The 23,537-nt window shown below is 46.0% G+C and overlaps 1 protein-coding gene across 1 annotated transcript; it reads right to left on the bottom strand.

The window, feature by feature from the left end:
• Positions 1 to 17,511: 17,511 nt before the first annotated feature.
• OCSTAMP (osteoclast stimulatory transmembrane protein) lies at positions 17,512 to 20,853 on the bottom strand. Its single transcript, XM_065414718.1, has 3 exons — positions 20,341 to 20,853; positions 19,858 to 20,310; positions 17,512 to 17,877 (listed from the first exon to the last, which is right to left on the bottom strand). The coding sequence occupies exons 1-3, from the start codon at positions 20,851 to 20,853 to the stop codon at positions 17,512 to 17,514; spliced, it is 1,332 nt and encodes a 443-aa protein (XP_065270790.1).
• Positions 20,854 to 23,537: the final 2,684 nt, after the last annotated feature.

Here is a 23,537-nt window from a genome sequence, read left to right as displayed (position 1 = left end):
GGTGAAAACTGAAAAAAGGCATTTAACAATTCGGACATTGCTGCATTTTCTGTTATTGTCTTTTTCTCCTCATTGAGGAATGGGCTTATTATGTCCTTGGCCTTCTTGCTTCCAATGTATTTGTAAAATGTTTTTTATTGCCTTTTATGTCCCTAGTTAGTTTTATCTCCCCTCACCTCTCCAACCCTTACAATGATCAGAACATTCCAGCTAATTAGAAAGGATTGGGTGTCTCTTTCCTCCTTGGTTTTGCTCTAGAGTCTCCCTGGCTCTCATGTGACTGTGTGGGACATTGCAAGGAATGCACCTTACACTGCAAACTTTGCACAAGTATCAGACACTATCACAGCTCCCACACTTGCGGGAGAGCTGGGACTGCTCCAGGGAGAGCAAACCACCCCAAAAGGCATGTGGAGGGTAGGGTCACTTAATGAAGCCCAATGCCATCATTTAATCAGCCCACAGTGCTGACCAGTCAAATGGGGGTGCGGGAGGGCAGTAAGGAGCATGTCTTCACATCAGTCTGTGAAGTACCTACCGCACAGCTGGCGCTGTACAAATAATAGTAATTCACAGGGCTCCTCTGAGCCTCAAGATTGAGAGGGCCGGAGGATGAAGTCCTTTCTTTTACCTGCAGACGAGGTATAGCAAGGGGCAGTGACAGTTCAGGCTTCCCCACAGATGTGATTCCAATATAATCTGCACTCAGTCTCCATGGCCCAGTCAGGCCTTGGCCTCTCTCCTGACACTGTCAGCTGTGGTTCCCTTTCCAGGGGATGAGTGTTTTTGTGGCTTGTCCATGGAGAGCTGGGGCACCAAACAGCCGTCCGATGGTAACTAGAGACACTGGGTTGGAGTCCTTGAAGCGGAGAGATTGAAGGGTTTTGTTAAATCCTCTTACCAATCCACCATCTGGACCCCTGGCCTTCCCATGACAAACCCATCTCCAGGCCTGGCCTTTCTGTCTGTGTAGGCTTGTAAACCTTTATGGGGGTTGCCCTGGAACAAGCCCATTTCCCTCTGGTGCAGCACCTCTACAGGGGATAAGCTGTATCCTTTCAGCTCCCTAAATGCAAAGGGCCAGATTTTTGAAGGTATTTGGGTGTCTAATGGTGCAGATGGGTGCCTAGTGGAATTTCTAGAAGTGCCTAGGCATCCATCTCCTATCGATTTTAGTGAGAGTTAGGCATCTCGGCAATTATGAAAATCCTGCTAAGCATCTGTCTGCATCTTTAGGCACCTAAGTACCTTTAAATCTCTGGCCTATAGTGCAAGAGAAATATTATTGGTTACTATAAGGTGGTCAGCTTAACATATGTTAGCCCACTGGCTCTGTTCGAATAGGACTGGGCCTTTTTTTGTCAACACTGGAAAAGTTGCATGAGAAAAATATGGTAATTTAAAAATCAATAAGTGGACTTTGGACACAATCGACTGTGTGAAGTGATTTGCATCACAGCACTTTTGGTGGAGAATAATGCGGCTGGAGAAACAATCGTCTAATCAACAGCTGATGATTCATAAACCTAAAAATATTGTGTTGTTCCTGAATGCAATTTACATTTGAATAAGTGCTTCGCTTTATTAAGCTAGCGTTAGTCCCTAAAACAGATTGACAGTGATGATAATAATAAAGAAATCACATTGTGCTAATCTTTGTGTTTTTAATTATAATGTGTTTGTTCTAAAATATACTCTCTGCCACAAATATATTTCTATTATGACAGTTTATGCGATGATGTGTAATTAACAAAACACACCACACAGTGTATGTGTGTCTTGCTCTGTGTGTGGGGGGGGGGGCTAGGATTGTACGGGGTACTCCGTCTCAGCACACCGTTTTCCTCATTAGATGTCACTTTGCAAATGTTCATAGCTTTTGACAGATGTCAGTCATTCTGGAATGTATTAGCAGAAGTGTTGTAAGCAAGACACAAAAAGTAATTTTTTCCCTCTGCTCAGCACTGAAAAGGCCTCAACTGGAGCACTGTGTCTATTGTTGGGCACCCATATTTCAGGAAAGATATGGACGAATTGGAGAAAGTCCAGAGGAGAGCAACAATAATGATTAAAGGTCTAGAAAACATGGCATAGGAGGAAAGATTGAAAAAACTGGTTTTGTTTAGTCTGGAGAAGAGAAGACATGATAATAGTCTTCAAGTATGTCAAAGGTTGTTATAAAGAGGAGGGTGATAAATTGTTCTCCTTATCCACTGAGGACAGGACAAGAGGCAACGGGCTTAAACTACAGCAAGGGTGATTTAGGTTGGACATTAGGAAAAACTTCCTAACTGTCAGGGTGGTTAAGCACTGGAACAAATTACTAGGGAGGTTGTGGAATTTCTGTCATTGGAGATTTTTACGAACAGTATCAGAGGGGTAGCCGTGTTAGTCTGGATCTGTAGAAAGTGACAAAGAGTCCTGTGGCACCTTATAAACTAACAGACGTATTGGAGCATAAGCTTTCGTGGGTGAACACTCACTTCGTCACAGATGCATGTAGTGGAAATTTCCAGAGGCAGGTATAAATATGCAGGCAAGAATCAGTCTAGAGATAACGAGGTTAGTTCAATCAGGGAGGATGAGGCCCTCTTCTAGCAGTTGAGGTGTGAACACCAAGGGAGGAGAAACTGCTTTTGTAGTTGGCTAGCCATTCACAGTCTTTGTTTAATCCTGAGCTGATGGTGTCAAATTTGCAAATGAACTGAAGCTCAGCAGTTTCTCTTTGAAGTCTGGTCCTGACGTTTTTTTGCTGCAGGATGGCTACCTTTAAATCTGCTATTGTGTGTCCAGGGAGATTGAAGTGTTCTCCTACAGGTTTTTGTATATTGCCATTCCTGATATCTGACTTGTGTCCATTTATCCTTTTACATAGGGACTGTCCAGTTTGGCCGATGTACATAGCAGAGGGGCATTGCTGGCACATGATGGCGTATATTACATTGGTGGACGTGCAGGTGAATGAACCGGTGATGTTGTGGCTGATCTGGTTAGATCCTGTGATGGTGTCGCTGGTGTAGATATGTGGGCAGAGTTGGCATCGAGGTTTGTTGAATGGATTGGTTCCTGAGTTAGAGTTTCTATGGTGCGGTGTGTGGTTGCTGGTGAGAATATGCTTAAGCTTGGCAGGTTGTCTGTGGGCGAGGACTGGCCTGCCTCCTAAGGCCTGTGAAAGCAAGGGATCGTTGTCCAGGAATGCTTGGTGAAGATCTTGTAGGTGTTGGTCTCTGTCTAAGGGGTTGGAGCAAATGCGGTTGTACCTCAGCCACTGGCCATCACCTACAGTCCTCAGCTAAAACCTCTCCAATGCATCATCAGTGATCTACAACCCATATCATTCTAAATACCAAATAGATGCAACAGTAGCAGCCAGCCTCCTCTTACAAAGCTTGGTAAACTGGAGTAGATACAACAACAGATACAGTGCATGACTCTACAACACACCACTTTCACCATTCACACGTTGGTTTGTCATGCCAAAAATATATGGCTACACCTCTGATGGGGTGAATATCACTAACTGCTTTAAAATGGCAGGACTCCTGGGTTCTATTCACAACTCTACCTTGCTGTGAGGCCTTGGTTAAGTCTTTTTCCACTGCTTTGTGCCTCATTTTCCCCTTCTGCAAAATAGGGATAACCACTGCCCTACCTCACAGAGTGTCATGAGGATTAATTAATTGCAAAGTGCTTTGCGATCCTCAGGTAGAAGGGGCTAAGGGCAAAGCATACGTTTTAAGAGCTTTCCAGTTGCTAGCTCACTTTTAGTTCTGCTGCTGCAATGTGCCACATGAGACAAAAAAACCAACTTTAAGGAAAATGAGACTTACTGTAGCAATAAATAGACATGCTGCTTAAGATGAAGGTTTGCAGACCCATTAGACTGAATTTTGTGAGGCTTTTAAAACATTTTAGTAGCAGCTGAACAACAAATTAATTGCAATAAAATGAAATGGCATCTCATGTGGGCTGGAGGTATGTTATCAGCCGAACTAGAAATCCTTTCCAATGGCATATTTCCTGCAGGCTAGTAAACCATTACAGCTGTGCCGCAGGCAAAGCCCATCTGGAGCTCTTCTGTCGCTGTGATTGGAATGCACTCCCCAGGGCCAGGCAGTGCTCTCACTCACTCCACATGGGGCTGTTGTTCTCAGGCCTTCAGAAAGGAAAGGTTCAGAAACAGAAATCCCTGCCTCCTGCTTCTGCCCGAACTGATTCTTCGCGTTTGGAGGCCTTTAAACTACCCATAAAGGAGCCAAAATGCTCCAGCAGTACTGAGTCAGCTGACTGGTACACACATTGCAAGAGAATAGACCGGGGTCGGCAACCTTTCAGAAGTGGTGTGCCGAGTCTTCATTTATTCACTCTAATTTAAGGTTTCACGTGCCAATAATACATTTTAACGTTTTTTAGAAGGTCTCTCTCTGTCTATATTATATAACTAAACTATTGTCGTATGTAAAGTAAACAAGGTTTTCAAAATGTTTAAGAAGCTTCATTTAAAATTAAATTAAAATGTTGATATTATGCCGCCGGCCCGCTCAGTCCGCTGCCGGCCTGGGGTTCTGTTCACCTAGGCCGGCAGCAGGCTGAGTGGGACCGGCGGCCGGGACCCCGGCTGGCAAGAGGCCGGCAGCCAGAACCCAGGGCCGGCAGTGGGCTGATCGGGGCCGGCAGCCCGGACCCCAGACTGGCAGTGGGCTGAGCGGCTCAGCCCGCTGCTGCTCAGCCCACTGCCGGTCTGGGGTCCCGGCCCTGCCCACATAGAGTGGGTACCTACCTTCTCCCTGGTTCAAGCCCATTCACTTCCTCTCTCTCTGCACTGAGCTGAGGGTGGGAGTGCACTGAGCACAGGGCTGGGGGTGAAGGAGCAGGCTAGGGGTTGGGGTATAGGGTCTGGCCAGGAGCTAGAATGAGGGACGGGGCTCAGGGTTGGGGCAGAAGGTTTGGGTGTGGAGTGCTTACCTGGGCAGCTCCCATTTGGTGCGAGGGGTGCAGGTGGGAATGTGGGGGGGGGGGCGGTGCAGGAGCTCCCATTTGGTGCTCAGGGTGGGGGTGGGGATGTGGGGGGTGCAAGAGTCAGGGCAGGGGGCTGGGGGTGTGTGAGGAAGGTGCAGGAGACAGGGCAGAGGGCTGGGGGCATGTGAGGGGGCTGCACGAGTCAGGGCATGGGGTGTGGGGGGGCTGGGTATGTTTGGGGGTGCTGGAGTCAGGGCTGGGGTCGTGGGGGGTGCAGGGGTCAGGGCGGGGGCTGAAGGTGTGTGAGGGGGTGCAGGGGTCAGGGCAGAGGGCTGGGAGTGTGTGAGGGGGGTGCAGGGATCAGGGCAGGGGCTTGGGGGACATGTGGGGGGGGTAGGGCAGGGAGCGGGGGGGGGAGTTGGGACTCCTGGGCTCCGGGAAGGGGCTGGTGTCTGACGCTGGAGGAGTGCTGGGAGCGAGGACTCTGGATTCCTAGGTTTCCAGCTGGGCTCTAGTTGTTCGAGGGGATGGGGGGCAGACGGAGACTAGGGCTCTGGACTCCTGGGTTCTGCCCTCAATGCCGGAGGGGAGCGGGGTCCAGTGACCTGGGGTGGGGAAAGAGGCGCGACCCAGCTGTTCCCAGGGTCCAGCAGGTGGCGAACCACAGCCCCGGCCTCGGGTTCGGGCTGTAGGACGCGGTCTGCCCCAGTACAGAGCCGAGCTCATCCCGGCACCGGGGCTCCAACCCTGGGGCAGCCTGCCTGAGTCCAGGGAGCGGGGCCGGCCGTGCTCGGGGCGAGCAGGCACACGGCGCAGCTGGGACCCACGACACTTCCCCACTTACAGGCCTCATGGGCGCTGCAACTCCTGTGGGGCTGGGTCCCTCTTCCTGGCCCCACCGGCGGGGCTGCTCAGTCTCCGCAGACACCAGGTAGAGGTATGGACACGCTAACACGGAAACACAACCTCCCGCCGGAAGTGACGGAGGTCAGGAAAGCATGTGCAAATGCCGGTGGGAGAGGCGGAGAAGAGTGGGCCGGGCCGGGCCGGGCAGGATTTTTAATGGGACGCTGCTGCCTGCCGGGGTCCCGGCCACCGGCCCTGCTTAGCCCGCTGCCGGCCTGGGTTTGGCAGCGGGCTGAGCGGGGCCAGCGGCCGGGACCCCGGCAGGCAGCACCGTGTCATTAAAAATCAGCTCGCATGCCGTCTTTGGCACGCGTGCCATAGGTTGCCGACCCCTGGAATAGACCATTTGCTTCTGACCTCAGAACTCGAGTGTGTGTTGGAGGGGAAATAGGGAAGAATTGATTAACATGTCACAGGAGGCACTGGGCCAGGCGCTTTCAAGACAGAGAGTGTTTTCGGGAATCCAACAAGTTGGGGACACACAAACTGCACTGACAGAGAAATAGCACCTCATGCACATCGGCTTGGAAATGTTGCTATTACCTCCTGAGCTGGAATGAGCAGGGATACCACTGATTTGTTAACATTCTAATAAAAAGGAAGACATCTGCTGCTGGTCAAATTCCCCCTCACTGTTCTCTTGAGGTGACACTACCTCCTGTGCAGAGACTACCACACAGAGCTTACACACCCTGTAAACCAGTGGGGGTAATTAAGTGGTGGGGATTTCACCCTCTCTGTGCAGCAATCGTGTGATCCTTGTGCTTTCAGTCTGTTCTAGGTCCAGATCTGCAGTGTGACCTTGGCAAGCCACCTCACCCTTTTGGGTCTCCCTGTCTGTGAAATGGGCATTACACCTGCCAGGCTGGGGGTGTGTGTGTCACTGTCTGTACAGTGCTTGAAAAGCACGATGGATGTGATAGTTATTTTCAAGAAAGGGCAGATGCTTCGCTGGTGTAAATTTGTGCAGCTCCGTTGATTTCAGTGGAGCTTTGCTGAGTTACACCCGACTGAGCATTTGCCCCAACGTTAATAAATAAATAAATCCCAGTGATTGTGAGGGAGAAATCTCAGCTTTCAGGCCCCTTGTGGAATTCTTATTTCTTATCAATAGGAAAGGGATCTTGTGTCAGCTGGCTCTGAGAGGAAACAACTGCCCAGCTACAAGAAGTTGTCCAGCTATTGCTAGGTCTTTGCAGTCTATGTGTTCCACTGGATTAGTCAGGCCATTTTCCCTTGACTCAGAACATCCTGATCGTGCTGTGATAACCCTTATGCCACTCTGACTCTGAGTCACTGCCATTGTGGGAGTTTGGAAATACTGGCCAAACCTTAGGAGAATCTGCTGGTTAATCAAACGTCACATAAATGTTGTGCAATTAAGCTGCACAAGATGGGTGGGGAGTGAACTGGTTTCCTCCACGGATTCCTCTCTTTGCTTCTCTGGGAGGAAAGCAGGGCTTTGCATACAGTGGAATTTTGTTTTTGATCTTCACTTAGCACCATCTTTCAGCTGTAAGGATCAAGTCACTTTCCAAAAGCCATTTGCAACTGGTGTGTATAGCCACCGACCCTGACTGGTCAGTGAGGAATTTAGGTTGTAAAGATCAGACAGGAAGAGATTTATTTGATACTCCTTGATGGTTTCAAAAAACAGGAAGGAGTCATTCCCTTTTGCAAATGCCACTCAACTACAAGTAAAGAAGATCACAGTCTGTGGCTGTGCTAGTTAAAGCCAATAATAATGTGACTGCTCTGCCACTGGCTATTAGCTGTAGTTGAGCTCTTGCAAGATGGAGATTTCCTGTGATATAGAAACATCTCATACGGGATGGTTTTATGGGTCTGTGTTAGCAGCAGCAGCCTGCGATGTGGGTGACCTGGGTTCAAGTCCCTAATCTACAGCAGACTTCTTGTGTATGTTGCGCAAGTCACTTATTCTCTCTGTGCCTCAGTTCCCCATCTGTAAGCTGGGATAATAGCACTGCCCTACAATGCAGGGGTGTTGTGAGGATAAATGAGTTTAAGACTGTGAGAGGCTCAGAAACTATGATAATAGGGGTGCCTAAGATATGTTGTTATATCCTTTCAGATAACAGTTAAAAGATTTGGTTAGCCAAATCAATCTTTATGCTCTGTTGAATTCCTATCGGGTTCTTAGGGTTAGTCCTTAGTGGAGAAAGGTTATTATGAACTAAAAGAACCTTTAAAGATGTTAAGTCATTCATTGCATTAGGGATGGTTGTGATGGACAGGTGTCATTGTTAGATGTCAGGGGAAAGCCCTACTAACCTGATTGAATGAACAAGGTGATTGCTGAGTCTCCTCTCGCAAGGCCTAGGGAATTACAGCCAAAGGAGGTGGGGATTTCTGTTAAAAAAGTGAAGGAGACAGGATCTTATAGGACTTGGCAAACACCCAAGATGTCCAGGTATTTCTGAATATTTCTGGCTGATGCACAGTGCAAGTTCAGTGAAATTGAGGCACATCAGTGAAAAATAAACAGGGCAGCTGTGTAACAATGGAGCAAAATGGATACATTCAGCTAATGGCATTCCCCTGCAAGAATGTGAGCTGGATCTTGCAGTCCTTACTCAGCTAAAACTCTCACTGATTTCCTTGTATGATTCTGTGCCCAGATAGATTATAGAGTGTGTGCATGCATACTTATCTTCATCCATATAATTACTGGCATGGGTTTTGGCTCAGAGAGGTTATATTGGATTTTAGTCAAGACAAAAATGAAAATTAATGTTGCTGTTTGGTAGGTGGCATTTTACACAAAGGAAGACAAATCAAATCCCAAGGGGGGGAAATGAAAGCACATAGGCTTGAAACAAACAAAAACATTGTGGGTTGGGTTTGAGGTCTCTCCCATCCCTAATTTAGTGGCAGAAAAAAAAACAGAACTTGCTGCTTCAGCTGCCACTGATTGGCAGAGTGAGGGTAGCTGCTGTTTACATAACAGGACGGAAGGTCAGCCTTATGCAGATGTTGGGGGTTAGACTTTCTGCTAGTAGAAACTGGTGCAGCTTCCTTGAGGTCAATCAATGGAGCTGCTTCAGATTACAGCAGCAGAGAATATGGGCCTGAATCTTTAAAAGCCAGCCTGTTAAACATGCTGGGTGAAATTTTGCAAGACCTTTGAAAGCTGTTATTTATTTTCTGATTTTGTTGCTTCCCAGCATCTCGATGTAACTTCAGCAAAGACAAATGAAGTTGACTCACACAAATATAATTGTATTTTATGCCTTGAGTTAGCTGGGCCCCACCCTTTGTAATGCATTGTGTTTCTGAAGAGAAACTCCAACCCCTCAATACAAAAGGGATATCTAATTCTTTATTTGCAGTGATGTTCTGTTCTCTTCTGTTGAGATTCTTCTGCTGCAATGCAGCACTTTAATATCTGCTCCCACTGTCCTCTGGAAGAGCTGCTTTGCCAATTAACTTTCTGACTTTTCCAACTCCAATGGGCCCTTTCCTCTCTCCTCACAGATAAGGCCAACTCAAAAACCCAGACCCAAACATCTCCCTGGCTTTGTGTCAGGTGTCAAAATCCACATCTGAATTTTGAGACTTGTGCCCGTCTCTAAATGTAATAAATCCCCAACCCTGTGCCTCCACTTTCCCCTTGCCATTCACCCTCTGAACTGACCATCTTCATCTTCATCTTCATCTTCATCTTCCACTCCACTCCTACAGAAATCTTCCCTGCAGGTCATATTGTAACCACTCCTCTTTGTGTTGGGGGATAGAGACAGGAATTGGAAGTTTGTTTCGGATTAAGGATATGGTACAAAAAGAACTTGGATTGTGTGAAATGTACCATTGTGAGGCATTAACTAAAAAGAGTAGGGTCCATTCTGAAAAATTGAGCCATCTGCTTCAATGACTACAATGTAAAGTGCCTATCAGAACTCCGTATGCTAATGGGGATGGTTTCTACTTAGAAAGAAATCTTCTGTTCTCTTCTCTTCCCCATTGCTCCAGTCATTGGTTCCGGATAGGTTCAGCTACTCAAAGGGAGCATGGAAGTCTCTTTGGTTCACAAATGCAGGAGAGTTTAAAGCATTTTCTAAAGAAACACCAGGCTCAAAGCCCTTGATTGTTCCAGAGGCAGAAAGGCATTTGTATTAAACAAGGTAATGATGTGGCGCCAGGAAACCCAGTGAGACAGTTACAGCCACTGTTTCCTTAGGTAGCTACTAAATAAAAAACCCCACACTCTTTTGTTCCAAATACCCCAGAAGCTGAAAGAGTCTGTCTGATGCATCTGGCTCCAGCTGCCTCTTCACTTCTGCAATTTAATCTCATAAGGTCCATTATGGCAAATAATTACAATACCTTAACGAAGACTTGGATGGGAGAAGTGAAGGAAAGAGTCAAGACACACTGAAGAAAGGGAGGCTGCACAGTTTCGTCATTATAACCGAGCTCGGTAATTTAACTGATTCTCCCCCTGTTTCATCCTCTGGTGCAGTCTGCTCAGAACAAAGGGGGGCTGATGTGCCGCCTCTTAGATCTAGATTTAGCCGCAGTGATCTGTGCCTGTGGACCGCTGAGCTAGAGTATTGCAATTCTCTGAACTTAGGTTTGAAACAATCAAGCTTGAAAAAGCAGCAATTGGTTCAGAGCACTTCAGTTCATCAGCTCAGCAACGCAGGCCACTGAGACACAGTCCCACCACTGCTCTGCTCGCTGCACCAGCTCCCATGTAGTACCGAATCATCTTCCAAAGCTTGGTTCTCATCTTCAAATCCCCTTTAGGGATTTGATCTAAATGACCTAGGGGACCCCTTCTCCCTGATAATGACCTCCCATTGCAGCTGTGTTCTGCAGGAACCAGGGAACACCCACCTCAACACAAGAACTTTATTAGTAACTGGCTCATGAATCTGGAACTAAGTGCCGGGAGAACTCAAGTTGTTTGTGGACCTCAGAACCTTGACAGACAAATGCAAAACCCACTTTTAATAGCCTATCCCCAATTACACCCCCACAGAGAGAGAGGAAACCTTCTGGAAAATTAAACAGTAAACCAACCCCAACAAATCCAACCACTTCTGACTGAGGGAGTTAGCGAGAGAGAAATGCATATATGTACGTACACTTCGTAATTTTGAGAAGCACACAAATACAATGGCCGTGGGTATCATATAAAAACTTAGATGGACAGATTAGTTCTTTTCAAACAGGGATATGCTTACCCTTAGGGGTACATGAGCTCTCGTCAGGGGGTACATGAGAAAAATCCTGTAATGGTGGACAACGCATTATTGTGTAAGACTTGGCAATCTAATCACAGGTATATTATGACCCTGTCTCAGATGAGGGTACACAATAGACTCCATTATTTGGAAAGGGGTATGCAGCCTAAATGTTTGAAAACCACTGGATTTAGCAACACAAATAGAAGTGACGCTAGCATACTCTAAAACCAGAGCACTAATGGTTGCCATATTATTCCAGTTTCAAGAGTCAGTGGTGTTTCAGAATTGATCACTCTCCCAAATCACCTGCTAGCCTGAAATCTCTTCTTAATTACAAACCACACTAATGGGACTCCTACAGGAGCCCAATGGGAAATAAACTGGACTATGTGAGCCAAATTTTGAAAAACAGCCACTAAAACAGCACCTGAAATTTTGCACCTGAAATTTTTCATCTGGTATGCAATTAATTTTTGTATATGTAATCAAGGATTAGTGCACGGAAACAGCATTTATGCATACAATCCTACCCAATTTGCATGTGCAAATCCATCTTTCCACCTTCACAAAAACTAATGGTGAAAACAAGATACCCATTAAACTTGTGGCCACAAAATTGTGGGCTCAGTTTTAGATGCCAACACTATTTGTCATGCTTGAAAATTTGTTTGTTTCTTTTTAACACCCGGCTTCATCTCTCTAGCAGCCCCAGCTGTGCTACTGACTCTGTTATGGGGCATAAATACCCTGTGGGGATTATAGGTGAGATTTTCAAAGGCACGGGGTGCCTAATCTCCATTGAAAACCATTGGGCATTAGCCACCTAACTGCTATTTGTGCCTTGGAAATGTCCCCTGTTGTGTCTTTTGCTCTTTACATAAGAAATATAATAGGAAAAAATCACATGGGCACAGTGGGTTCCAAATAACCATATTTACTAAATACACACACAAATGTCACACTGAGCTCTGTACTGCTCTGGCTGGTTTCCAGCAGCTTCTAAAACAGGAGTGACCAACCTGAGCCTGAGAAGGAGCCAGAATTTACCAATGTACATTGCCAAAGAGCCACAGTAATATGTCAGCAGCCCCCACCCATCAGCTCCCCGCCCCTTCCCATCCCAGCACCTCCCGCCACCGGCAGCCCCACCAATCAGCATCTCCCCCTCCCTCCCCGCACCTCCGGATCAGCTGTTTTGGGGGTGGGGGGGAGGAGCAAGGGCACTGCAGGCTCAGGGGAGGGGGTGGGAAGCGGTGGAGTGGGGGCAGGGCCTGTGGCAGAGCCAGGGGTTGAGCAGTGAGCACCCCCCAGCACATTAAAAAGTTGGCGCCTGTAGCTCCAGCCCCGGAGTCGGTGCCTATACAAGGAGCCGCATATTAACTTCTGAAGAGCCGCATGTGGCTCCGGAGCCACAGGTTGCCCCTCCTCCCCCCGTTCTAAAACATAGAACACAGTGAGCACCACTAGGAGGGATCACAGACTACTTAAAGAGACTACCCCATTCCTGTACACAACACCCCCGCCAGGAGTGTGCGTCTATATATATAATATTACCCGTGGGAGGTGGGAAGCAGCCCATGTACATGTTTCAGATTGCTAGTGATACCCTGATCATCTTGCTGACAGGATCAGCTTTGAAGCGGCCTCTCTCCACGATGGTTCAGTAGGAGATAGGTATTTTTAAAACCTCCCCTTGAAATGTCACACTTTGGTACATTTTCCCAACTGACACTCAGAGCTCCTGCTCACAGTCATTTTCTGACGCTCTACAAACGTGCCCCATGGAAACAACAGAATCTGCCCACCTGGCATCATTCAGCCCTGACACTTAATTGCTCCCCATTGTCATCTGCCTCTAATATTGGCCTCCCACTCTGCATTTTCAATCCCTCACACTGAATCTTCTCACCTCCCCAGCAGCACGATGAAAAGAGTCAGTGAAATCTAAGGCATACAGCAGCCTTAGCTTGAACTGAAACAGAAGATTAGAGGCTCTTAGGTCCTTTTAAAAAATGTACATAACAAATCCTCAAGTGCCCTTTTCCCAGATAGTGCTAAATCCCTTTTTATTTTATAATGTTGGATTGCTCTTCTGCTCCGTGTTTTCTTTTTTTCCAAGTCTCTCATTAGGGCACGAGTGGAAGAGACTGATCTGGCTAAGTGGGAAGGGGCTAAGATAATTTTCCAGAGTAAGATGGTGTACTCAGCTGTCATTACTGAGAAACTCTTTAAAATCTAGTTATAACATAATTACTATGATTGTCAAAATAGACACAACCTAATAGATAGCCTAGCCCTTTTGGGAGCGAGATGTATTCCAGTGCTGATGTATCCTTGCAGGGGCAATAGTGTAAGAAAGTAACTGTATATTATGGCTTTGGAAATTTTTGGAGGGAGAGATCTCACTCAGTCACATTTTTAGGTTATTTTTATGGTGCAGAGGGCATAAAGCCAGGCTTTTTATATGGAATAAGTGTATGCTTCAGCAAAGCAATAACTCATTCCATTTATCACACAATATTCCCATGACAACATTTGTCCAGCTGATAGTTGCTGACTGTGTAGCCAAGATCTAGCATGGTCTGAGGATGCCTAATGCTCACCACTATATGGTTACAATTCTACACATTAGAGAAATACTGAACTTGCTAGCGAAAAATGCCATCAGGCTAATTCATTCCCAGAAAAATACTCAGGCAAGAACTGCTGGAGGGTCAGATTAATTTCTAGTTGTGCACGCTACTAGGTAACTTATAATACATGCAGCACAGGTTCCCAAATGGGTAGCCCGTGGAATGGGAGTTTTGAATATCCACCAATTTGTGATATCTTCCTCCACTCCCACCCTTTCCCTTACTTTCTTAATGACAGAGAATGCAGAGCTCAGAAGGGGAAGGGCAGTGGTGTCAAACCTAATCATTCAGATCAGGGAAGATGTCATGGACTGACTGACCCATTCTGTGCTCCTCTCTTTCCCCTATCACAATGCATAGATAGGGGCCATTAAGTTATGGATTTCACTTCTCCTGCCAGTGATATTATTAAAATCCTTTTGGTGCTTTTCCAGTGAGAGATCTGGTGTGAACAGCAAGAGTTCCCACCTCATATGGAAAATGTTCAGGGATTCTCACACCTGTGCCATGACAATCTTGGGTAGCTCATTATTAGCTACTTTGAATCTACTTCCCATTCTTTTGGTTTTGTCTCCTAAATTCAGTAGACACAACCTGATTTTAGAAGTTCATATTACACTGTAGGCCAAAGCCCTGAAATGGCAGCCAGCCTCAATTTGTGGCTTCAGGCCATATTAGGGCTTGTCTACATGGGGAGTTATTCTAGTTGACCTATTTCTGATTATCTCCCTGTGTGGATGCTCTTATTCCAAATTAAGAGTGCCTTATTCCAAATTAGCTTAATCCACTTTTACCAGGAATTTAATTTAATTTAATTTAATTCAAATTAACTTTAGTGTAGACCAGTGGTTCTCAAACTAGGGCTGCCGCTTGTTCAGGGAAAGCCCCGCCGGTCCGGTTTGTTTACCTGCCACGTCCACAGGTTCGGCCGATCGCAGCTCCCAGTGGCCGCGGTTCGCCGCTCCAGGCCAATGGGAGCGGCAGGAAGCGGCGCGGGCCGAGGGACATACTAGCCGCCGCTTCCCGCAGCCCCATTGGCCTGGAGCGGCGAACCGCGGCCACTGGGAGCTGCGATCGGCCGAACCTGCAGACAAGGCAGGTAAACAAACCAACCCGGACCTCCAGGGGCTTTCCCTGAACAAGCGGCGGCCCTAGTTTGAGAACCACTGGTGTAGACAAACCCTTGGAGTACTCTATGTCTACACAGCATTTTGACGTGAGCTTCTGTGACATACCACGGTAGAATCCAGACTAATGAGTAGCTGTGTTGCCCCTGCCCTGCAACTATGGATGCCTTACAATGCCCTGCTGACATAGTTCCCACCTGGGCCACTCACAAACAGCCTTCCAGCATGCAAGCCACACCATGAGGGTCTGTGTGTAGCTGCAGCCTGTCAGCCACACTTGGGTTACACTCTGGCTCTCACCAGCCTGGGTTATACTGCAGGGTGACCCCAACACACTTCCAGTCCCAGATTTCCCCCCATAAATGTATGTCTTGTACTACTCAGCCCTCTCCTGGACAGTACAAAATATTTAAAGGGAATAATATGCCATTTTATTATCGCAACTAGTTATTCAGACACTCCAATTTAAACACACTGCGTTAGATAAAACAGTAAAACAAGGTTATTTTTCTTGTACCCATTTTTATTTTATTGCCTCATTACTTGTACTCACTTAAAATCTATCTCTTTGTAGTTAATAGAGATTGAATGTTTGCTAACACCTAACTTGACAAACTATATCAGATTCAAGCAAAATGTCTCACCACAGGCTTTCCGCAGCCTGACTGATCAAACTCTGTAGGCTGGGACCCCTCCCCCAGAGTCCAACCAATGCTTCCTTTGTCGCTTCAGGTGCAGTGAAAGCGATGGGTGGAGAGAGGGGGTGCCTGGGGGTGTTTGTCCCTCCTTTTTATAGTTTCAGTCCCCTCTTGAAAAAAACATTTCCGGCTGGGCACTAGGAAATAAAGAGTCTATGTGGAAGGAGGTTCCTTGCTGGCTTTTTCTCACCTGTTTGAGCTTTGTTTGTTTCCCTTCTTGCTTGATGACTCTGTTTACTGCTTAAACGCAAATTAAGCAGAGCACATATTCCTTTGTCTAAGACAGACCTGTTTGTCAACTTCTGTCTGGGCAGGGCTATGAGATTTGAAACATGTGTTAATAACATTATACAGGGAAATCTTGTAACTTTGCCTACAGTGTTGCCACACATATTTTATTAGGACAATACTGACCAGCAAATGATGAGTTTTCAAATGACACTTTGCAAGGCATACTTTGTACAAAGATTATTACAATAGTGTGGAGGGTGTGAATACAGGGGTGTATTCCCTCCCAGCCTGGGTCAACAGATTCAGGCTAGAGGAGCTTGCACTAGCACTCTAAAAATAGTGGTGTAGACAACGCTGTGAAGTGACTCCGGCTGGAGCTCAGGCTCTGAAGCCGCGGGGTGGACTGAGCTCCAGCCCAAGATGCAACTTCAAAGACCTGTCTACACTGCTCTTTTGAGAGTGCTAGCATGAGCCCTGCTAACCAGAGTCTGTCAACCTGCACTGGGAGGCGCGCTCCAAAATGCAGTGTAGACATACCCTATGGTGCTTGATAATGGCAGGTCAGTCGTTGAAACCCCATTTTCACGTAGTGTCAGTGTTATGCCATATCTCTGGGTGGGTCTGCATCTGGGATCTCAGGATCTAAAAGCGTGAGCTTCTATTGCTTGAGCTAAATGTGTTAACTGAGGCTGTAATAGGCTCATCAACTTCTATATGTGGCCCAGTCACCACTAGGAGGAGACTCTAAGGGTATGTCTACACCCAGCCGCTAGTTCGGCGGCTGGGAATCGAAGTTCTGGGTTCGACTTATCGCGTCTTGTCTGGACGCGATAAGTCAAACCAGGAAGTGATCGCCGTCGACTGCGGTACTCCAGCTAGACGAGAGGAGTACCGCGGCGTCGACGGGGGAACCGCGGCGTCGACGGGGGAGCTTGCCTGCCGCGTGTGGACCGAGGTAAGTTCGAACTAAGGTACTTCGAACTTCAGCTACGTTATTCACGTAGCTGAAGTTGTGTACCTTAGTTCGAATTGGGGGGTAAGTGTAGACCAAGCCTAAGTGGCTGTGGGTTACATCACCCCGAGTGAAGAATAGACAATATCCAGGACATCCAGGCCAATGCCAATCATTGGACCGGAAGTTACATATTTCTCCCCATAGATCAATAAAGTTTTAAGCAATTTCTCTCTCTCAAAATGTATAAATATTTAACATAGCACAAGTGAAACAGACTATAACTCTGCACAAATACAGTCTGGCTAGGACTGGGCAAAAACAGCATGATCTTTTTGCAAAATTAAATTCCAGGACAGAGTCAAATTGTGCTTTTCTTGACATTTTTGTGACTTTATTGTTTTTGCATAAAAATATGCAAATTTGTTTTCATTTTTGCATTTTTTGAGGCCAAATTTGCTCTGCATCAGAATAAAATTTGAAATCTTGAACATGTTGGGTTTTTTTGCTTATAATAGGACCATTTTTGTTGTAAAAGTGTCCTGGAGCTGAGCAAAAGAAAAGAAAAAAAAAACATAAAACTTGGCCATTTTTGCAACACTAAAGCAAAATACAAAATCCTCCGATTTTGAGATTTTTGTGGTTTTGTGCCCATATTTCATATATTCCCTACCCCTGATTTTAAAGACAAAACCCAGGCTGAACTATCCAAAAAAAGATTGTCATGGCATAGCGCCTAAAGCATCTCTGTCATCTTCTGTCATAACATCCCAGGAATGCCAGCATGCAGGATATTTACAAATCCGCTCTCAGCTTTTGCTGCAGTTGCTGCTCCTTCTTGTTGTATTTCCTTAATAGTGCCCCGTAGAGGTACTGGACTCTCCGCCCTTCTTGTCTCTCGAAGAAGGAGGCAGAGATTTTTCGGCACAAACGTTGTGCGTAGGTTTCCAGAAATAGCATGACATAGATGATGCAATAGAGCATTCCGACAACAAGGGCCACAAAGTTGTTTGGGGGGCTTGGCCGTTTAATTGTGCAATCGGCAGAGATGAAGGTCAGATTCTGCTGGTAAGTTCTTTCAAAGTTCACAATGGATTGTTCTCCAGGAATGATGACTCCACTGAAAAGTTTCGAGATAAAGGGCAGAATGCTTATTTTGGCCTGAAACAAACAAAATAAAAGATTCAACGGAAAGATGAAAAAAAAACCAACCACAATCTGGCAAGTACAAAAATAGCAACTTGGCAATGTAAGAATCACAATTAAATTTTGTACACGTTTGGTAAGATTGGGAGATAAAAATGTGAGTGGGTTTCAGGCTGTGACTGAGAGTGATAATACGCTTACATGGGCATACGCTGCTTAGCATAATGCGGTAGGATCCTGACTGAGGTCTTAGCTGCTGCCATAATAGCAATAAACTGTTTGAGGTGATAAGATTCATAAAAAAAATTAAACTCTTCTAGCAAAGAATGGCATCTGCAGTCACACTCTTTAGCATGAAGGTTAAATAGTTTCTCAATCCACAGGTTTCTGGCTATAAATTGCTTGCCAGTGGTAGCTAGGAAGAAATGTAGACTTGCCCAGTTAAGTGTGTGATGGGAGGATTACGCCTGCGTCTGAAGCATCCCACAAAAGGAAAGAGATGGGAGAATAATTAAAACAGGAAAGCTAAAAAACAAGAAAAAATGAAAATAGGTAGAGGGATAAAAAATATATTGAAACTGGAGAGGGTTTGAGGAATGGGGAGCAGTTCCAGTGAGAATGCTGCTGAGAGCCAGGGGCCATGCTCTTGGCCTGTGTGATTGTACAAGTGTCTAACGAACTCTGGGCACTGTATAAATAATAAATCATAGTTCCTATGAATCCAGTGCTAACCACTCTCTGAGACAGAACACTGGACTACATGAACCATAGATCTGCTCTGCTTTGGTGACTCCCATATTCCTAAATGGTAGATCCCCACAATTATCACTGTGTAAATGTCTCCCGGTAAAACTCTCCCCGCTGTCATACGCGTGGGTCTCTGGAGCTATGATTCAGTCAGTGCAATCACAACTCCGGGAAGAGGTGGGAAGGGCCCCATTCCTCTTTCTAATAAACTGCTCCTTCCTCCTGTCACTGAGAGCCCACTTGTCCCAGACTAGAGGCAGGATGCAGAGGGCACAGGGTGGCATTCCAGCACCTCATTTCACTGCAGGGTATCCGTGATGCTGTCTAAGGGCTAGATTGTATCTCTACAGTTGGAATCACAGTTTGCTCCCTGGTCCCCTCCTTGCTACTGTTCTATACACACTGGCCCCCAGAGCATTTGGTGGAAGAGGAACCAAAGCTCTGCCCATTCCGTGCCCCCCACTCACCCATTTCTTGCCCACCTGCACAGGAGTGGGGTCACTGACCCCATAGAGACTGCTTTCCCTCCTTCCCTGCTCTGTGACTCACAATGCAGGTAGCCTTGCACATAGGGGGACCAGACGTCCCCATATTATCAGGCTCTGTCTTGCTATCTGGTCATCCTACTTGCACAGAGGAGAGTAAAGAGGTGCAAAGTGCTTGCCTGACTCTCCCGTACTGGCATGAGGGCAAGAGATGCTCCTGCCCTGAATGACTGACGCCACGTGATTGATTCTCTTGGATTTTGCTTCACCCCTCCCCCCCGTCCTACCCCAGAATCCCCGAAAAGACCCTTAAGGGCAACCCCTACAAGAACATATGCTTTAAAAGTGAAAGTTTTCATCCCCACATCAGTTGCTTGACCAGTGACTTCCTCACTTGCCCTATGGGGTTAAACACAAACTCTGGGCTAGTTTTGTCCTTTATTTGTTAATGCAGCACATGGGATTCATCAGTGATCCCTACAATGGGAGTGGCTGTACTACAGACCCTGCTCTTTCAGGTTGTTGGCTGGCTTCAGCTGCCATTGATGCTAGTGGGAGCTGAGGGCACAGGAGAGATCACAATGTTGCCTTATATAACTATATGTGCTGGAGGCAGGCTGTGAGAGTACACATGTCCCTGTCCTGCCTCCATTCTGCCTGTGCAGTTGGCAATAGAACAGCTCAGACAAATGTAGCTTTGGCTGGTGAGAAAAGCTGGGCATTCCTTTATTTAGAGGCCCAAGCTAGGGATTCTGCTACTTACATTGTATTTAATGTTGAGCGTTATGGGCACCGTGGGAAACTGAGCCACCTCATTCATTGTTGTATCTGCCAAGTGGAAGGCGACGTAGTCCGTTGCTATGATCACTGCTGTCACCATCAGGACCAAAGTGAGGAGCATCATGCGCACCAGGCACACCACCATTTCCTCCCGGGACAGCTTCAGGCCGGTGGATCTGATCAGTTTTTTGGGTGAGTGTATAAGCAGATGGGCTGCTTTCTTGTCCACAGCCAAGACCTCCAGCTTTTTGGTGATGTAAATGTTGTCAAATCGGAGGTTGGTGAGATAGCTTTTCAAATACCAAGCGGACTCAAAAAGGAGATAGAACAGGAAAAAGCCAGCAGCCACCCTGTTGGCTACTAGCAATGCCTGTTTGACCAGCAATTCGACAGCAGAGAAATCATCCTTGATCTTCTGACTAGCAATGAGTACTTGCTCCCTCACCAAGGAACTACTGTGATCCACAGCATACTGAAAATGTCCATTCCTGGGCGTCAGAAAGTTATCTGCCATGTTGTCAGTGACTTCTTTGACTTGGTGACCAAACTGCGTGGAAGCTTTTCCCAATAGGATTGTTGAGTTCAAAAGGCTGTCTGAGTAATTCTTGCAAATGCATTTAATAACCTGCAGTATGGTTTTAATGTTGTCCATGATGTTTGGTATGATATTAACTGCCACGATCATGAAGCAGGTGGACAAGAGCAGCCTCCGGCCTTGTTTAGTGCCCAACGTAGGTACGATTATGGTGAACATGCAGCGGACAGGATGCACCAAGAAGAGGATCAGTAGAAGTAGCAGACTGAAGGAAACAGCAATTGCAGAGGAGAGGTGAAATGGATACTCTAGCGAGGAGAACATCCAGTTATAGAGGAGGCCACCTGTCAGCACAGCAATGCAGCAGCACTGAAGAAATAAAGTCAGGAGCTCACTGCAGCTTGAAGGCACCGGCTTTGAGTAGGCAGACCATGCATCTAACATGACTTCTTGTATCTTTGGAAACAGATTGTCCTGGCAATAGATCCAGACTCTTAACCTATACCAAGAAAAAGCAACTCTGTATTTAGCAGAGTCAATATAGAAATGCATTGATACGAGCCAAAAGTTTATGTCAAAACAGTGACTGTCAGATGAAGCAGAGTGACCTCCACCAAGCTGTGAAAGCTGCTCCTTATGCACTATAAAGTTACTAATAGAAATGGGACAAGAAGAAAGCACTGTCCGACTGGTGTAATGTCTTTTCCTTATTTTTCCTGGACATTATAATACATAAGGATGATCTCTGTTGGGGTGGCTACTAGCAGATGGATTCTTTGGGGGGTGATGCACTAACAGGTCTTTTTTGTGTGCTTCCTTCCCTGAACACATCTTGTCTCTCACTTCTGTTCCTCTGTACTGGCTTTGCTGAACTACGTTTGTGGGACTGGGTAGAATTTCCTTCAAATCATGCGGAACAGGCAATTTCTAGGTATTTCTTGAAAGTTCTAAATTAATAATTGAAGGTCAGTTGCTCATCCTCAAATGTAATGTTGAATAACATTAAGCTCTTGTGGCATGGATAATCTTTTTGTTCTGAGTATGTGCAGCACCTTGCACTGTGGGACCTAAGCAGTACGATAATACAAATAATAATAGCTATAATAATATCAACCCTACAGTTATTATGATTCATAGAAATAGCTTACGCTCCACCAGTAGTAGATATTTGACCCTGGTATAGAGAAGGCAGACTGGGAGCTTCTGTTCTCTCTGTCTTATAACACAAGAACAAGGGGACATTCAATGAAATTAAAAGGGAGGAAATTGCAAACTGATAAAAGGAAATACTGTTTCACACAACATGAACTCCTTGCCACAGGAAGCTATTCAGATTAAGAATTTTAAGAGATTCCTAAAAAGGATGATTGGACATTTCTATGGATATTAGGACTATTTTGAGTTGTAATAGTTAATGATGATAAACATTTGAGAAGGGATATTAAACCTTCATGCTTCAGGTTTTAAGTCAATTGCTAACCATTAGAAATCAGGATGAGACCTATTGTCCCACATCTGCCTGCTATGGGATTCTTACACTTTCCCCTGAAGCATCTGGTGCTGACCACTACTGGAGATAGGATATTGGGCTAGGTGGACCTTGGGTCTGATCCAGTCTGGCAATGTCTGTCTTCCTATGACTCAAACCAAATCAGAGCATCCACCATTATTCTTTGGGGGAGAATATTGAAAAAAGCAATTCTGGAACAATTGTTCCTTGGATTTTCCACAGATAAAATGTCAGTTTCATAGGCACAGAGAGTGAGATGCAGAGGAAAGTGAATTCTACATACCCAGCTTTGCGAAGAGACCTCGTGCTCTCTTGTAAGTACTCCATGCTTCAGGAAAGTTTCTTGCCACTTAATCCACTCAGAAAGAAACCTCAAGTACAGCTCCCAAAAGGCACAGACAGATGAACTAGGAGAAGTGACCAGCTGGGACTAGAGGGGTAGATTTCAATGAATGGACATTTAAAAATGGTTCAGACAGTGAATGCTGGTGATGCCAAGTGTGGCAAACCTGGCCCAAAAGGTGAGCTCAGTATTACTAAGAGACCCAGATAGCGATCACACTGTCAGATGCAGAACAAGTTTAGTCCGTCTCTCTTGAGGAACCTCTGCTGGATTCTAGACTGCTTGTCTAAAAGGCACACAGGGCGTTGCACAATTTTGCCCACAGAAAGCAGAAGTGTCAGTTCTGAAAAGAACCAAGCAGGTGTCATCGATCTCGAGTCTGTGGTAGAGCTGTTCACTCTGAATCATGTTTGTTGCTGAATGTAAGCGCTTTGATTCTGGTTAGTGAATTGCTCATCAGCTGATCGTCATTTCCTTCCAATATACTTGATATTCAGAAAGGTTTGCAAGAGAGGTTGGGCAGATCATTTTCAGCCTCGGGGATTGCTTGCATTGACAATCTGCTATTTGCATTGTTTCTGTTGCTTGATTGGATAAATTAAGCTTTTTTAAAAAGGAGGACACTGAATAACACGATTTACTTATCGTGGGCATTTTCAGCCAAATAATAATTGGTGCTAAAATTCACAACGTTTTCAGGATCGGTGAACATTTTTATAAAGCCCTAGTGACTCAACCAAATAATGGCCCTGTGAATCATATGTAGCAAACCGAGCCTCAGTGCTTTGATTCTTCAAAATATTCCCCAGTCACTATATTACTATACTGCAACTCTGAGATACCCCCTTAGAAGCCTGAAAGTACCATTCTGTCCCATGCCAATTTAATTGCTCTCTTTGGCTTCTTTTCCTCTTGCTAATTACGCTCTGTTCCTGACAACACCTGCTTTGGAGGGATCCCCCCGTCTCACCTTAGGATGTCAGGTGGTTTTGCCTTAGCTAGGGTAGGCACTAGCGTGCAGAACTCACCCCCCGTCACACAGAATGCCGCCTATCCCTCACTTTCCATCAGCCCCTAACACTTTACAAAGGTGGTTTTATTATGGCCACTGCTGACCTCCATAGCCACAGTATGTCCTTTTATTTCCCTGTTCGGCCTTCTCCCTGCATATGTTGCCTTGTCTCGGATAATTGTTAGCTTGGCTGTGTTTTTTAAAAGTTACTCTGCATTTGTTCAGCATGACTGAATGTAAAGCACTCCGGGGGAGCACAAGGC

The sequence above is a fragment of the Emys orbicularis genome, chromosome 12 (genome assembly GCF_028017835.1).
Source record: "Emys orbicularis isolate rEmyOrb1 chromosome 12, rEmyOrb1.hap1, whole genome shotgun sequence".
NCBI classification, from domain to species: domain Eukaryota; kingdom Metazoa; phylum Chordata; order Testudines; family Emydidae; genus Emys; species Emys orbicularis.
Note: the sequence above shows the minus strand (reverse complement) of the source record. Positions and strands in the feature narration are given on the sequence as shown.

Coding starts and splice junctions, on each gene's coding strand:
- OCSTAMP (XM_065414718.1), bottom strand. CDS start 20,853: ATGTTAGATGCATGGTCTGCCTACTCAAAGCCGGTGCCTTCAAGCTGC. Junction 20,311..20,340: donor ATGGACATTTTCAGTATGCT/GTGGATCACAGT, acceptor TTGGTGAGGGAG/CAAGTACTCATTGCTAGTCA. Junction 17,878..19,857: donor CGCTCAACATTAAATACAAT/GTAAGTAGCAGA, acceptor TGTTTGTTTCAG/GCCAAAATAAGCATTCTGCC.